We start from the raw sequence: 15,926 nt of genomic DNA on the forward strand, positions 1-15,926 counted from the left end.
TTGGCAATAATGAAGATTTAAAACATCTTTAAAAATTCACATGCACTTGAATGGGCAAACCTAACTTTGTTGGTGAGTTTAGTGGGTATCTACTATTTCAGTGCCATTAATTCCATTCCCATTCCCATCCATGCATTTGAGTGCTGCATCTCCCAGCAACATACTGATGTAGCGCAGTTCAAGCCTGGAATATTACTGTGGCCAAAGATAAAGAGGAAAATATACTGGGGACAGTGAAACTAAGAACTGAACAGACCTTATAATACAAATAATATTGAGGTTCAGATTCTCAGTGAGATTGGCTTGTGGTCCACATTAGTTGAACCTTACTTGCGAAGATGCTTGACATTCGGTAACCAGTTATCTGTTGTTTGTGATCTTTTCATGGGATTAGATTTTTTTTCTTTCATTTTTGTTTTGCTGCAGCCAAATGGCGAAGTGTTTGGGTTGCATCCAGAATATGAATTTGTCTCTTTTCAGAAGCTGATCAATCATTGGGACATTTGAAACTTTATATTGAGTCTTATTGAATCATAAAAGTTTAATTAAGTTGACAGTTATGTGGACTCAGACGAGTTTGGAGTATCTAACATATACGGAGACAAATGTATTTGATTCTCACTTAAATCTAAGTGATAATTTGGTTAATGCAGCTCCGGTACAGAATGTTTTCGAATTTTCATTATAGCATAAAACCTCGTCCATAACGTTCAGTTTATTTCAAGGTTACAGCAGACCTTCGTAACGAATTACTTTGAACATTTAGGTATGGAATTACATCTCTGGCGAGTTGCTGAAGAACTACGATTGTCATAAGGGAGCAGCGGTTCTGTCATGTGATGCATCACCCAGTGGCAATAAAATTGCTTCTGTTTCTGCAGATAAAAGTGCCAAGGTTAGTGTTTATTTTTGTTCTAAAGTCTGAAATAAATACCACGATTTATCTGTTCAAAAATTGTATCTCGTTTCTGTGCATGGGATAACTTGGTTGAGACTGGAGTGCTATAGGAAAGTATAGCAGAACAGTGATGTGAGCCTAATAATTTGTATGCGACGCAGACTACAGAAGAGATTAATTTCTCTGAATCAACACTTCCATCTGTACCATACCATGTGTATAGCTAATTTATCCCCAGATTTTAAACTTGATTATTTATTGTTGTGCTTTTAATGATACTTGATGCACATAAAGAGTTGAGCATCAGCAGTGGAAAAATCACACCAGTATAAAGGACTGGTGCTCTTGTTTGGTTTAAGATCCATTATAGGGGAGCTTCTATACCATATTTGGCCACGCTATAAGACCATAAGATATAGGAGCAAAATTAGACCATTTGGCCCATCAAGTCTGCTCTGCCATCCAATCATGGCTGACAAGTTTCTCAACCCCATTCTCCTGCTTTTTCTCTGTAACCTCTGATTCCATCATCAATCAAGGACCCATCTATCTCTGTCTTCAATGCACTCAATGAGCTGGCTGCCACAGCTGTCTGAGGCAACAAATTCCATAGATTTACCACCCTCTGGCTGAAGAAATCCCACTTCATCTCAGTTCTAAAGGGTTGTGCCTTTATTCTGGGGCTGTGCCCTCAGATCCTAGTCTCTCCTACTAATGAAAACATCTTCCCCATGTCCACTCTATCCAGGCCTTTCAGTATTCTGTAAGTTTCAATGAGATCCCCCCCTCACCTTTTCTTACCTCCATCAAGTACAAATCTAACAGATCTGAAAATGGAAAACACTGATAATACTAAGAGTGGAACATTGCTTATTCCTCTGCTTGATGAATGCAGAAAATATAATTTTAGAATGGAAAAATGAATGCAGATATAAACATACACAAGTCAGAAAGATACAATAGAGACAACATCATATCATGTGTCCATGGGGTATATTCTAGTCATGTTGCAGAACTAAAACTTAAACACTTCACCCGCAATGTAATACACCATGCAAATAATCTAAAAAAAGAACCAACTTTGTCCTAATAGCAGATGAATTGCATATTACCGTCAGAATTTCATAGGTTAAGGAAATTTAAAATCTTGATCAAGGGTTTAATCTTTAGTTTTAGTCCCATCAAAAGCTACTTGACAACTTTCTGAATAATTGTGTGTTCTTTGTTATTGATTTTTGTAATCTGTTAATATGTAGAGCATACTTGTATAAATTCATGAATGTACATTAGATCAAAGTGTACTATCCCAGATAATTTATTTTAAAGAACTTTTTTGATCTGAATATTAAGGACTCAATGGAATGCAGTCTCTCAATCTAGCTGATAGTGATTCTTCAGCAGTCTAATCGAAGTGAGAATGTTTAGAGCCAATGTTCTCATGAAGGGCAGGGGAAAGAGGAACTTTGTTTAGAACTTAGCAACATCAGGAATCACATTAAATAAACCTCAATCAGGCTTCAGAAACAGTCTATGTGACCTTTCGGGTCAAACTTCAAGCCCTTCTCAAAACCGGTCATTTAAAGCCATGTTTTGGGTTCTCCAAATACGATCAGCTGAAACATTTATGATTTGTAAGTTGATTTTGAGTATTTCCATTACTTCAAACCTTCTGAATTGCAAGTTGATGGAGAAAGACAGACATCTTTTGCAATGGTTGGAGCATGACATAACTTGAGGTTTATTGATTCAATTTGGATTTACCCTTCAAATTTGGCAGCCTTTGTCTAACATTTTACGGCTGCAGTATAAACAAGATAAATCTCCAAGGCAAAAATCTAATTGATCTGGGTAGGAAATTTGAAAGAATACATTGCTGAACATGCGAATCTTTCATGATCTGTACATCCCAAATAGCAATCTATAGTTTGAATTATTTTGCAGGTTGTCAGAACCATAGATCAATTTGGATGCAGTAAGCAATCCTAAATGAATTTTTTATTTCCCTGGGATGAATTGTTTGATCGAATTATGTAGACAGTAAACACTTATTACCCATTCTGCTGTCAAAAATCAAGACTGCTGCATTGCCATATAAAAGTTGTTCTGGTTGATAAATAACAGCATTCTATTTCTATTTACCTACAGAACACTTTTAGGTATTAACTGATTTTTACAAGTAGATATTTGAACATATGTAAACATAAGAGAGAAATTCAGACCAGTCGCAATATTTCATAGAATGGTAGAGCACAGAGGAGGCCATTGTGCCTATACCGGCTTTGGGTCGAGTTGTCTAATTAGCTCCACCCCTCTGCCCTTTTCCCTGTAATTTCGTTTTCCTTAAAGTATTTCTTTTGAATGTTACTATTGAATCTCCTTCCAACACTCTTCCAGACAGTGAGTTCTAGATCATAACAACAGACTGCATAAAAAGTGTTCTTCTCATGTTGCCTCTGGGTTTTTTTCAACAATCGTTTTAAATCTGTTTCCTCTGGTGACTGACCCTTCTGCCATTGGGAATCGCTTCACCTTATTTATTCTGTCTAAACCATCCATGATTTTGAACAACTCTACAAAGCCTCTACTTTATTATTCTCTGCCCTGGAGAAAGATCAACCGCAGCTTCTTCAGTCTCCCACATAACTGAAGGTCTGCTATCCTGAAACTGCTTGAGATTTTCAGTGGCACAGAATCGCTAATAAGGAAAGGGCTTTTCGAAGGTGTCCACTGACAGTCGAGCCTGGGATGAAATCAACCTCAAAGTCCAACCCAATCCAGTCCTTTCATTTTTCTGCCCTCACTAGAGGTTTTTGGATGAAACACTCTCTGAGATTGCCAGAGCTAATCCTTCATGACCACTGATGTCATAAATGGTTAGCAAAGCCACAGGTGACCAGGTTGTTCACTTAAGATGAACTTGTGATTGAGTCAACAAGGCAATACCTTTCTGGACTGCAAGTTATAGCACTCACTATCAATATATACCTTGTAACAGAACATTAAGATGTCACACTCAGTACAAGCGTGAGGATTGGATAGTATGGACTGTCTGATCACACTTTGTAAAAGTGGCCCAAACTCTGCTAAGGTGGCTACAACTTAACATATATGACTTGAAACACTCGAACTAAGTAAAGTTTATTTATTAGTCACAAGTAAGGCTTACATTAAAACACTGTAATGAAATTACTGTGAAATTCCCCTAGTCGCCACACTGGCGCCTGTTCGGGTCAAGGCACCTAACCAGCACGTCTTTCAGACTGTGGGAGGAAACTGGAGTACCCAGAGGAAACCCACGCAAACACAGGGAGAACGTGCAAACTCCACACAGACAGTGACCCAAGCTGGGAATTAAATCCAGGTCCCGGCGCTGTGAGGCAGCAGTGCTAACCACTGTGCCAATGTGCAGTATTTGATTCTGTGGCCAACATCTGGTTAAACATGGACTTGAATAGGGGTACTTTGCAGCCACCTGTGAAGTTTAAACATCTTATTATGTAAGGGTGAATCAGTGTTTAAAGAATATGAAATTTCTAGGCTGTTGGTTTCAGAGTGCCACATTCAACAAACTAGAGCTCAAGCTGGGATAGAAATAAGGCTGAATGACCATTGTCAACTGCTGTTGTATCGTGGTGGTCTGGACCCCAGAGTGTTAACCCTGCAGTCACGTTACTGAAATTAACTGTCAGGGACTACAGTATAATGCAACCTGAACAAGGTTAATCTGAGTGTGAGAAGCTACTGAAATATCAGGAAGTAGCTGTATCATCATAACTGTTAATCCTACTAAAGTAGCCAAAGTATTGTACTTGTTCTGGCTTCCAAATCAACCTGAGAACCAATTCCTAACTTGTTGTTTACAAGAGACTTTGCAGATTCATGAGAATCCTTTGTTTTTAAAAAATCTTTCATTCCAATTAAAGTATCCACGGAGATCTTGAGCCCATGTTCGCCATCCGTGTGAATGCCGGCAGAGTCTCCAGATCCGTGCTGGGAATCGGCGTGGAGCTGATTTCAGTATTTAAATTAACATTGGCATTTCATTAGCGGGCCCGGGACTTTGTGAGCATCTCTCCTTCGCCGCCGCCCCCCGCCCCCCCCCCCCCCCCCCCCCCCCCCCCCCCCCCGCCATCAGGAGTGGTTCCCACCAGCAGGGTTTACAACAGCTCCCCACGGACGGGGGACGGGCGACCAATCCTGCTGGAGGGACCAGAGGCCATTGAGGTCCCCCTAGGAGGTTGGGGTTAAGGGGAGTGCCCCTTGGGCAGGGCCAGCCTGGCCCTCGGCACTGCCCAAGGGGCAAACTGGCAATGCACAAGGGGCACCTTAGCACTGCCCACCAAGGGCCAGAGGGGGTGTGGGGCTGCCTGGGGTGTGGGGGGGAGTTGGGACTGTTGGGGGGGGCGGTCGGGAGATCGGGACTGGCCGGGGAGGGGTGGGGTGGCAGCGGTCGGAAGGCCAGCAGTGCGGGGCCACTGCGCATGCGCCAATCTCAGCACTGACAGATCAGCACATGCGCAGTGGCCCGCACAGATTTTCAGAGTGAATCACGCTAGGGCACTCTGCAGTGCTCAGCATGTGGAAGATTCATTCTGGAAATCAAACTAAAAAGACCAGCAGGAGTTACTCCAGTTTTCATGCGAATTCGGCACTTAGAATTTTTTTGGGAGAATCGCACCTCAGATGGCTTCTTCACAACATGCTTTCCTACCTATTTTTGTATCATTTGTAAATTTAGGTATGGGGCCTTTGCTCCCCTCATTATGTCCTTGATGTAAATTGTTAAGAGTTGATGCTCCAGCACAGACTCCTATGGGCTTCCACTCGTCACTTCCTGCCAATCAGACAAAGACTTATTTATGCATACTCTGTTTTCTGCCAACCAGGCTTTCTGCAATCCAGACCAAAATGTTACCCCTTAAACCATGAGCTTTTATTTTTTGCAACAGCCTTTGATGTGGCACTTTATCAAGTTCACTGTTGGAAATCCAAGTACAGTATATCTACAGGTTCCCATCTATCCATGGCACATGTTAATCCTCCAAATAACTCTAGTAAATTAATTAAACATGATTTCCCTTTCATAAAACCATGCTGATTCTTCCCAATTACCTTGTGTTTGTCTAACGCCTTCCCAACGACCGATATCAAACTAACTGGCCTATTTCCTGTTTTCTGCCTCCCTCCCATCTTGAATAGAAGAGTTAAATTTGCTACTTACCAGCCTGATGGAACCTTTCCAGAATCTAACAGATTTTGGAAAATTAACACCATGCATCTACTCTCTCATTCCTTAGCTCTTTTAAGCTCCTAGGATGAAGTCCATCAGGACCTGAAGACTTGTCAGCCCAGAGCTTCCGTACTGTTTCCATAGTGATTTTAATTTCACCAAGTTCCCCTCTCCCCTCCACCTGCCAATTTACAGCTATTATTGGAATGTTTCTTGTATCGTCTCTGGTGAATACAGAAGCAAAATATATGTTTGTTTCATCTGCCATTTCCTTATTATCAACAATTAACTCCATATTCTCACTCTACAGAGGACCAACACTCACTCTTTTCCTGTTTAAACACCTGTGGAAATACTTGCTATTTAGCTTCCTCTTGTATTCAAATTTCTTTCCCCTGATTAACCTTTTAGTCATTCTCGATTGTACTTTAAATTCTGACCAATCATCTGACCTGCCACTCATCTTTGCGCAGTTATGTGTTCTTCCTTATGTTTGATGCTTTCCTTAACTTCTTTAGTTTACAGCAGGAATATACTTCATCTGAGTATTCTGACATATCCTCTTAAATGTCTGCCACTACTTCCCTTCAAACTTGGTTTGTTATTCATTTTCGAACAATCTCAAAATGACTGGTTACTGAAAGACAAGGTTCTTGGATAAAATGGCTTCTTAAATAAGTTTCCATCTTTTAAATAAGTTTTAATGATAATCGAGGGATTTATCTTTTGGTACCGGCATCAAGCTAATATTCTGTTTTTAAAATCCTACTCAAGGTCTCAATCTTAGAGTGCCCAGAATTTATTAAATCAAAGATTGGAAATCAGACTCCATCTCTGTTCATAGTGATTCCAATAGGCTATCAGTGTTGTCCTTCATAATCTTTGGCTTCTGTCCAAGTCATTATCAGCTCATAAGTCAGAAATTCTTTGTTGGAAAACTGCCTTGTTGCTCAGGGTAGTAAATGCCAGACATTTAGGTGAGCAAACCTAATTTATTTGGCATGACGGTTACATAATTAAAGGATCATCAGGTGACTTCCAAGGACTTCTTCCAAGTCTGACTTTCTGCCATAGGAGATCCCTGATCAGTCTTTTTAACCATGCATTTATGTCTCGGGACTATAGATCTCATTATCTGGATGACAGACATGCCTTATTCTCCTCTATTGACAGATCCAAGTTTATTTGTTAAATCAAGGCATTTTGCATACCCTGTGGATTATCTGTTATGAACCAAACGTAACATGACTTGGAAGGTCAATTTTCTATTGTTAAACTATAAGGGAAAAATGTGAGAAAATGATGTACGTTTTTTTAGCCCAGGCCATACTTGTGTTTTAGGACAACTTCAGAAAGGTGAATTCAAAAACTGTGGAACATTCTTCATATCTTTATGAACTATCCCTATTTGACCTTTTTGCTTTATCTAATTTGACACTGTGTCATTGACAAAAACATCCGCCTCCCTTTTCAACCAGAGCACAATTTAGCTAGAATGCTACTGTTATATGGAGACTTGTGATCACTACATATGTCAGGATTATCTTCACTTGTTAAGTAGAAACACCCTTCATCTATCACATGCCCTCTCAACCAAATTTACATGTCCCTGTCACAAAATCCAGTTTATTGCAGATATCACAACAGCCTGCATGTTGCCTAATATTCATCCTCTGGAAGAAAAGAAAACTTAGAGGAAGAAGCTCGGATTTCAGTTTTTTTACATGTTTACATCAAGAAATGTCTTGCCTTGATGCCCATTTGATTTTGTACGTTGATCTTGGTTGTATCTAGTAGAATGTTCAAGAAGCTTCCTTTGAAAACTGACAGGCGTTGGTTCAAAGAATTGAACAAATTGCATCATTTAATTAAAGCTAGTGGTACACATTTGCATACTCAAAACCAGGTATATCTGCATGGTGCATGAAAATTCAACTTGCCCTTGAAATAGGAGACTTGAAGGATCAAGTTAATTACGAACATCTTGTGCATCAATTGCAAGGCCCAGGAGAGGCATAAGGTGCGAAACAATAGGGCCCTTGCCTTCAGGGAGCCCATGCTCAACTTGCAACTTTTGCCTTTACTGACAGCTCTATCCCTCTCTCAAGTAGCCGCCTCACGCCTCTATGCACTCACACATAAATACGCAGTGGGTGCTTCGCTCTGGGACAAAGCTCCAGCGCTCAAGATCCAGTTGTCTTGGAGCAAGAGCCCGAGTCTGTGCAGCCAAAGGTTGAATTCTGGATGATGTAGTCCACCCTTGGCTGAACTTTCACCCTCCCATGCAGACACTGGACCACTTAAAAACCTACAGAAGTTTCCCTCGCATCAGGATGGGAGATTGGGCTTGGGAGATCTGGAGGAGTGGCGATTGCAGCAACAGCGAGTCCCGGGGTGGCTGGAGTAAAGGGCAGAGTGGGGAGGGAGGCATGTGTTGCCACTTTATATACTCTATTCTGGGCATTTGCATGGTTATAATTTAAAATGAAAAAATATTTATTACTCAATACAAAGTGTAATTTTGCTGTTAACAACACCCACTTGTATGAGTAAAAATAGCACGTCTTTGCAGGTGAATTGGTTGGTGCTAATTTACTGGAAGGTTTTGCCATTTTAAAATTTGAAAGTGAAACCAGGAGTCGAGCTCCAGTGGAACGTGTCACTGTTAGTTCAAGATGTTCTTTCTTGTACCTGGGATGTTACTTGCGGTGCTTGTGAGGTTTATATCTTTTGGGTATTACTGTATAGATATTGCATAGGGCCAAGCTCAAAGAAGCAGAGCTGGTTTCATTATGGGACAACCAAGTTGTATATAATTATCTAACAGAGCCGTGATTGTAAAGTATATCATACTGAAACCTGAGCTTTTGATGGGCTTTATAAATAGAGGCACAGACTACACAAGCCAAGAGGTTTTGCTAAATCTGTATTAAAGTTTGACCCCACTGTGACCATGGTCTACAATCATAGAATCCCTACAGTGCAGAGCCTGCACCGACAACAATCCCACCCAGGTCCTAGCCCCGTAACCCACAAGGAAGGTCAACTTAGCATGGCCAATCAACCTAACCCACACATCTTTGGATTGTGGGAGGAAACCGGAGCACCTGGAGGAAACCCACGCAGACACGGCGAGAACGTGCAAACTCCACACAGACAGTGACCCGAGGCCGGAATTGAGCCAGGGTCCCTGCTGCTGTGAGGCAGCAGTGCTAACCACCGTGTCGCCCCAAAACTGGACACCCGAAGGCTGTGAGGGGATGATTAAACGGGATGGGGTGGAAATGGACCTGGAAATAGGAGAAGCGCCGTGGCCCATGATTTCTTTCCCTAACCCTGATTAAATGGTCCTTTTTGTCTCATGAGTAGTTAAGTACTTATTCACCGAGATAAGAGCATATTGAAGAATGAAAGGACCAAAATAATTATGAGAGGAAAGATGGAATGAATGAAAAAGATAAATGAAATAAAAACAAAATTCACGTCATTATCTGAAAGAAGTGACATTTTAAAGTGTATGAAAATTAAATTTAATAATTAACTGCATGCAGAGGAAGGTTTTGGTTGACTTTTTAAATATTAAAACTGATGAATTCATGTATGAATTGGTATTTTCTCTTGCTTGAATTCTATTATTTATAACATCAGTTGTGATAGATATAATTAGCCAAGCGTTTTCTCAGTGCCTTCTGCTTTGTGCATCACCAAAATAATTATGAGAGGAAAGATGGAATGAATGAAGAAGATAAATGAAATAAATATAAAATTCACGTCATTATCTGAAAGCAGTGACATTTTAAAGTGTATGAAAATTAATTTTAATAATTAACTGCACTATCTTGGGAAGGAGCAAAGTCGGAAAACTGCAAGGAAACCGCTTTTCAAAATATCACGTCAATAAAAAATATTACTGATACGTATCATCTGCACCATTACTTGCAAACCTGTGAGGAGTACTGTTACAAGGCTCAACTGTAACAGAGACATATGTTGCAGATACAAAAATAATACATTATGCAGAGTTACTGCATCCGTTCAGAACCTAAATATGGCACAGGAAATTCAAGTATTAGTTCAAAGGTGTCAAAGCTGCTTATTGACTAGAACATGACTATTGGCATTACTTTAGAAGAATAGACAAAGTAAGTAAGAGGTGTTTTAAAGCCACCGAGATTCCTATTGATATGCGATGTTTTGCTTTCTGTAATATTTCTGGCAATAAAACTAGCTGACATAAGGACAGGAGCAGGAGGCCATTCAGCCCCTCGAGCCTGTTCTACCATTCAGTGAAATCATGGCTGATCTGTGACCTAACTCGATATACCTGCCTTTTCCCCATATCTTTATGTGCCTTTAGTTGACAAAAAGCCTGCAATCTCAGATTTTAAATTAACACTAGACCTAGCATCAACTGTCCTTTGCAGAAGAGAGTTAGAAATCTTTGTGACTGTTTTCATGTAGAAGTCTTTCTAAATTCACTCCCAAAAAAGGCCTGACTACTTTATAGGCTTTATGCCCTAATCCTGGACTCAACCGCTGCACCTACCCTAACACTTCTCCTTAATATCTTGCAAACTTTGGCCAAATCACCCGTAACATTTTAAATTCCAGGGAGTACAACCCTAGCCTCCTCATAATTTTTTTAAAAACGTCCATTTAGTATTTTAATCATTGACAGTGCAGCTGGTAAAGAATGACAAATGTACTTTTATGTAATGTTCCATAGATTTCAGGTGTAAAATACGAAAAATAAAACTTCTGCTACGTAATAAAATTCACGTATAAGAGTGACATCAATCATTCCTAGGCAGTGGAACCTTGATGTTGGCTATTGCAATCAGTATCCACTCTGCACAGCTAAAATTTAGAGGTGCCAACTGGTAGCTTGTGGGAGTCTAGCCGCTGCACTAAGCTCTGGAATTCCCTCCCTAAATCTGTTTACCTCCTCCTCTAAAATGTTCCTTAAAATCTGCCTCTTGGACCCAGCCTTTGGGTGTTGCCCTGATATTTCTTAATTAATTTTTGCTCGATTGTTGTTAAGTTGTTACTAAATGTGACACCGGACATCAGTACTACTGCAACGTTGTCAACTTGCATTTACTTTTGATATGCAGTTATACTTGGAATGAAATTTTGGCAAATATATTCCCTGTTTTGTTTGTACATTTTTATAAAATATGGTGTTAGTTACTTTTAACGTCATCTGAAACATGATACATGTGTGTGTGTTTTTTTAAAAGATTTGGAGCCTGAACAGTACAATGCCTCTTCATGTTTTGACTGGTCACAGTGCCTGTGTCCGGAGCTGCAGGTTCACTTGGGATAATGAATACTTGGCTACCGGAGATGACAATGGTGAAATCAGGGTACCTATCACTTGCCTTCATTTTTTTTCAAATATCTTTTGTTTTCACGGGTTGACTTGGTAAAACCACACTACTTTATAGGCTTTATGCCCTAATCCTAGACTCAACCGCTGCACCTACCCTAACACTTCTCCTTAATATCTTGCAAACTTTGGCCAAATCACCCGTAGGAATTGTAGGAATTGAATTTGTTTCCTGAATGTTTATTATTGTGCTGGGACTATACCCTGCAAATGAACACTCACACGAACAAACCTTAATTTATCCTGCCTGTAATGTGCGTGACTTGCATTGCTGAGTGACACAGAAGCATCCTGAAAGGAAAAAGAAGGAAACCTAATGTCAGTATTGTAATAGAGAGGTGAATAATGTCCTAATGCCAATTTTGTAACTTCCTGGCATTTGGGTGAGAACTGTAGTCATTCATAAAAATAACATGTACAACACACACCAAGGACTACTCGCCTGTTAATTTAAAGAAACTGAAGAAAGCAAATCTTTGGTTTCGAAACTGGCTTGTAACTATTGTTGTACATATTATTTTAGTAAGATATTTTTGGTTGACTTGTCAAGCGGGTTTTATTTCACGGATTGTGGCAGCGCTGTACTTAGTTTACATTTGAATGAGGATTCTGTTTTTTATGAAGGAGAAGCACCACCGGCTTTCAAACCACTGAGGTAGCGTAATATCAAAACCCTGCCTATATACTGGTGCCCATCAATTGTAAACACAGGCAAGAGTGTATTATCTTACATATGGCAGCAGACTCTGATTCAGCAGGCTGGCAGTGGCAGGGTTGTGCCACCAGTGGAGATCCAAACCTTTCATATTCCACAACTGATATGGCACTGCCAATGGCTGTGAAGCCATGATGTGGAGTTGCCCATGTTGGACTGAGGTAGGCACAGTGAGTAGTCTCACAACACCAGGTTAAAGTCCAACAGGTGTATTTGGCAGCACCAAATAAACCTGTTGGACTTTAAGCTGGTTGTGAGACTACTTACAATGGCTGTGAAAGCTGCTTCACTCCTTTTATGCCTTCAGATTGGAATACTTTTCACCATCTTTTTTGCACTGTTCTTCCCCTTTAGACTTGACGGAAGCTGCAAACTAGTTGAAATGCCTTTTAGATCTTACCAGATGCTTCTAAATTTTTTCATCCAAATTTCACTAGAAGTGCAATTTTGCACCTTCTTTCGACCTCCATCCCAAAGTTTTACTCACTCTTTGCAAAAGGCCAAAAACGCACCAGGATCTATGACCATATCTTCAAATGAGCTGACCGCAAAATTACCTTGAATCAGCTCACTGCATTTCTGGCTAACTTTGTCCATGGACCTTGGTATTCTGGGCTGAACTTTTCCAAGGCACACGACCGTAAGATGAAAGAAGCTGCAGGTACAATGCAGTAGAGTTGGGAGTTGACACAACTTTCTTTCCTTAAGATACTTGAGACCAGTGGGAACAGTGCTCAAATTTCCTTTCCTACTTGAACTCAGAAATTTAGATATAGTTACCTAGACTGACATATTCAGCGATTGTGTTTTTCTCTGAGCTCAGTGGTGGGAAAGAAACATAAACTCCTCTAGTATTCAAATATATAGCATGCCTACTAACTACATATTCACAACCATACTCAATGAAAGCATACGCACGTTTTTGTTACTGAAATCGTTGAATTAGACTGAAAGGGTGTGGACCTGTCCTGGTACCCAAAAATGCCCCTTGTTCAAGTGAGTGAACATTATTACAAGCATGCAGAGTTTTTATTTATTTATTAGTCACAGTAGGGCTACATTCACACTGCAATGAAGTTACTCTGAAAATCCTCTAGTCGCCACACTCCAGCGCCTGTTCGGGTACTCTGAGGGAGAATTTAGCATGCACACCTTCACATCTTCGGACTGTGGGAGGAAAACAGAGCACCCGGAGGAAACCCACGCAGACAGGGGAGAACGTGCAAACTCCACACAGACAGTGACCCAAGCTGGGAATCGAACCCGGGTCCCTGGTGCTGTGAGGCAGTAGTGCTAACCACTGTGTCACCATGCTGCTCCAAGGAGAAGCCCTGCTCTCAGGAGTGGGGGTTCTGCAGTACAATACTTGAGCAATCAATTTGTATAGTTAAAAGGGGTTTTTGCTTCACATCCCAGTATTCGCAGTATTTTGCCTCGACTTTACAAGCTGTTTCTTTAATTACATCATCGTCCTACCTCGCTTTCTTCCCTTAACATCGTCTCCTCTTCATTAGATCTTTCATCTATCTCCAACGTAAGCATCTATCAAATTTTAGCATCTTAGGTTTTACGCCAAGTATCCCATGATTCCCATTCATCAGTCTTCCCTTACACTAAGCAGCACAGTGGAGCCGCACATTGCTTGCTTAACCCTGGAGCCCAGCTTCAGCAGGTGAGGAAGTGAAAAGTAGTTAATCTCGGAATGGATTTCTTTTTGTGTTTCTTTGATTAGATCTGGAGGGTACAAGATGGATCTTTACTCCATATCTGCTCAGAAGAATCAGAGAACAAGGATTCCAAACATGGAGGCTGGGTTACAGATCTTCACTTTTCTCCCAACAGTAAGAGATTGGTCTCCACTGGTGGCTACATAAAGGTAAGAGCAAATAAAGTGGCAGCTCTTGAAATGTGGCATCAAAGAAACATTTTACTTTAACCATTTTGTTGAACTTTTTCTTTATTAAGTTTCTGTTGTTGACTTGCCTATACATTTAGCCAGAAACCAGGTAAATGTTCATTATTTTCAACTAGGAGTACTATTACAGCCTTGAAGCAAATATTTCATCATTATCAGATGGTCAATTGCTTGTATGAGAATTTAATATCTAGTTCCGTGGATATAAAACTGATCATTCTGATTTTAATCATTTATTTGTGATGTTTTGTTACCTATCCCTTGTTTATGGACTTTTTTCTTTATGAAACATGAATAATATAATGATTCCCATCACTACAAACCTTGTCTCGATCAGCTTGTTAACAATACCTTGAGGGTAGAATGGTTATTTACAGCATTTACTGGGTAAGTTCATGCCCACCAGCAAACTTACTGATACAATCCTTGCTGTGGGGGTAGTAGCAGCAGGTTTTAAATTATAATCATGTTTTTGTTAACCTTTTAATTTTAGGATTTATGGAATAAGGCATGTTTTTATTTGTTCATGGGATGTGGGCATTGTTTCTCTATGAGAATAATTCATTTGAATGCAACGCACAGAAAAGCACTGATGATAAGATGCACGCAATCGTACTGTCAGAAGTGGGCCGTAACAATTCCAAGTACTCTTTAATTCCCAGCGAGTAAATGGAATTGAAATCCAGATTTTCTTCAGACTAATTTTTCTTGATAATCCAATCGGCGTATTAATCCTAAACTAGGTCATGAGGCACATTATAGCTTTTTGGAAGATGCAGATCTCTGGAAAATCATGTGGAACAGACGAACAAGGCGGTTTAATGTTTGAGATGGGTCCAGTGTGCATCTGTGAAAGTGGTCACTTGAAACCTAACATTTCTGTGCTTGCCTTTAATGTACTCCTTAGGCTGGCCAGTGGTTATCTCTGACAGAAAACATGGTGCCTCAAGTGGTTCAGCAAGGTTATCCAATAAGCAGCTGGGTTAGCAGCAATGGCGCAGCACCAGATTTGATTCCCAGCCTATGTATAGTTAGCTGGCCTGGCTTTACTGTGTTTGCTGTTGATCTCAGTGACCCATGATACAGAAGGCAACCTGACATTGGTCCTTGTTCCTTTCAAAGAAAGGTTGGCATCCAGAGATTTGTAAGCCAGAAGGGAATTGTGTAGAGTTGGCAAGCAAAAGGATTCACTTGCTTGGTTTTACCAAGGAAACATGATTTTTATAAGAATAGTATGGTTATTTTGCATGGTAGGAATCCAGTTGATGCTGAACTATTGTTTAGCAGAGTTTCATTTCCCACAACATATTTATTTTAAATGACTAACATTTCAAAAATAAAATATCTGCACTTGACTGAACACGTGAAACCTGGCCAGTTAAGTGTACATTATTGGAACCAGAAGTTAGTCTTATATAAACAATGTACTCCCCATCCAATGACTAAACATTGATAGAACCATAGAACTCTTACAGTGCAGGCAGCTGCCGTTCAGCCCATCGAGTCTGCACCGACTCTCTGAAAAAACATCTTACCCTTGCCTACCTCCCTGCCCTATCCCCACAACCCTGTGCATTTACTGTGACTGTGCCACCGTAGAAATAAAGTAATTTTTACATTTTTTTTCTACCTTAGGACAGACTTTTGTCATTTTGAGAATAGTCTGTGTTAAAATGTTGGTTCCACAATGAAAATGCTTTGGGCCACTCCCTTCATAATTACAAAAAGGTTTCCCATCTGGCAACTGAGTGATTGAATGGACTGATTCCTCCGCAATGA

The 15,926-nt window shown here is 40.3% G+C and overlaps 1 protein-coding gene across 2 annotated transcripts in view; it reads left to right on the plus strand.

The window, feature by feature from the left end:
• apaf1 (apoptotic peptidase activating factor 1) overlaps positions 1 to 15,926 on the plus strand; it is a 203,918-nt gene that overhangs the window by 147,746 nt on the left and 40,246 nt on the right. For both annotated transcript variants that reach the window (XM_078235466.1, XM_078235467.1), the window contains 3 exons: positions 767 to 895; positions 11,369 to 11,494; positions 13,965 to 14,108. In XM_078235466.1, coding sequence (XP_078091592.1) covers positions 767 to 895; positions 11,369 to 11,494; positions 13,965 to 14,108 — 399 coding nt within the window. The remainder of the gene's footprint in view (positions 1 to 766; positions 896 to 11,368; positions 11,495 to 13,964; positions 14,109 to 15,926) is intronic.

Source organism: Mustelus asterias, chromosome 19 (genome assembly GCF_964213995.1).
Source record: "Mustelus asterias chromosome 19, sMusAst1.hap1.1, whole genome shotgun sequence".
NCBI lineage: Eukaryota > Metazoa > Chordata > Chondrichthyes > Carcharhiniformes > Triakidae > Mustelus > Mustelus asterias.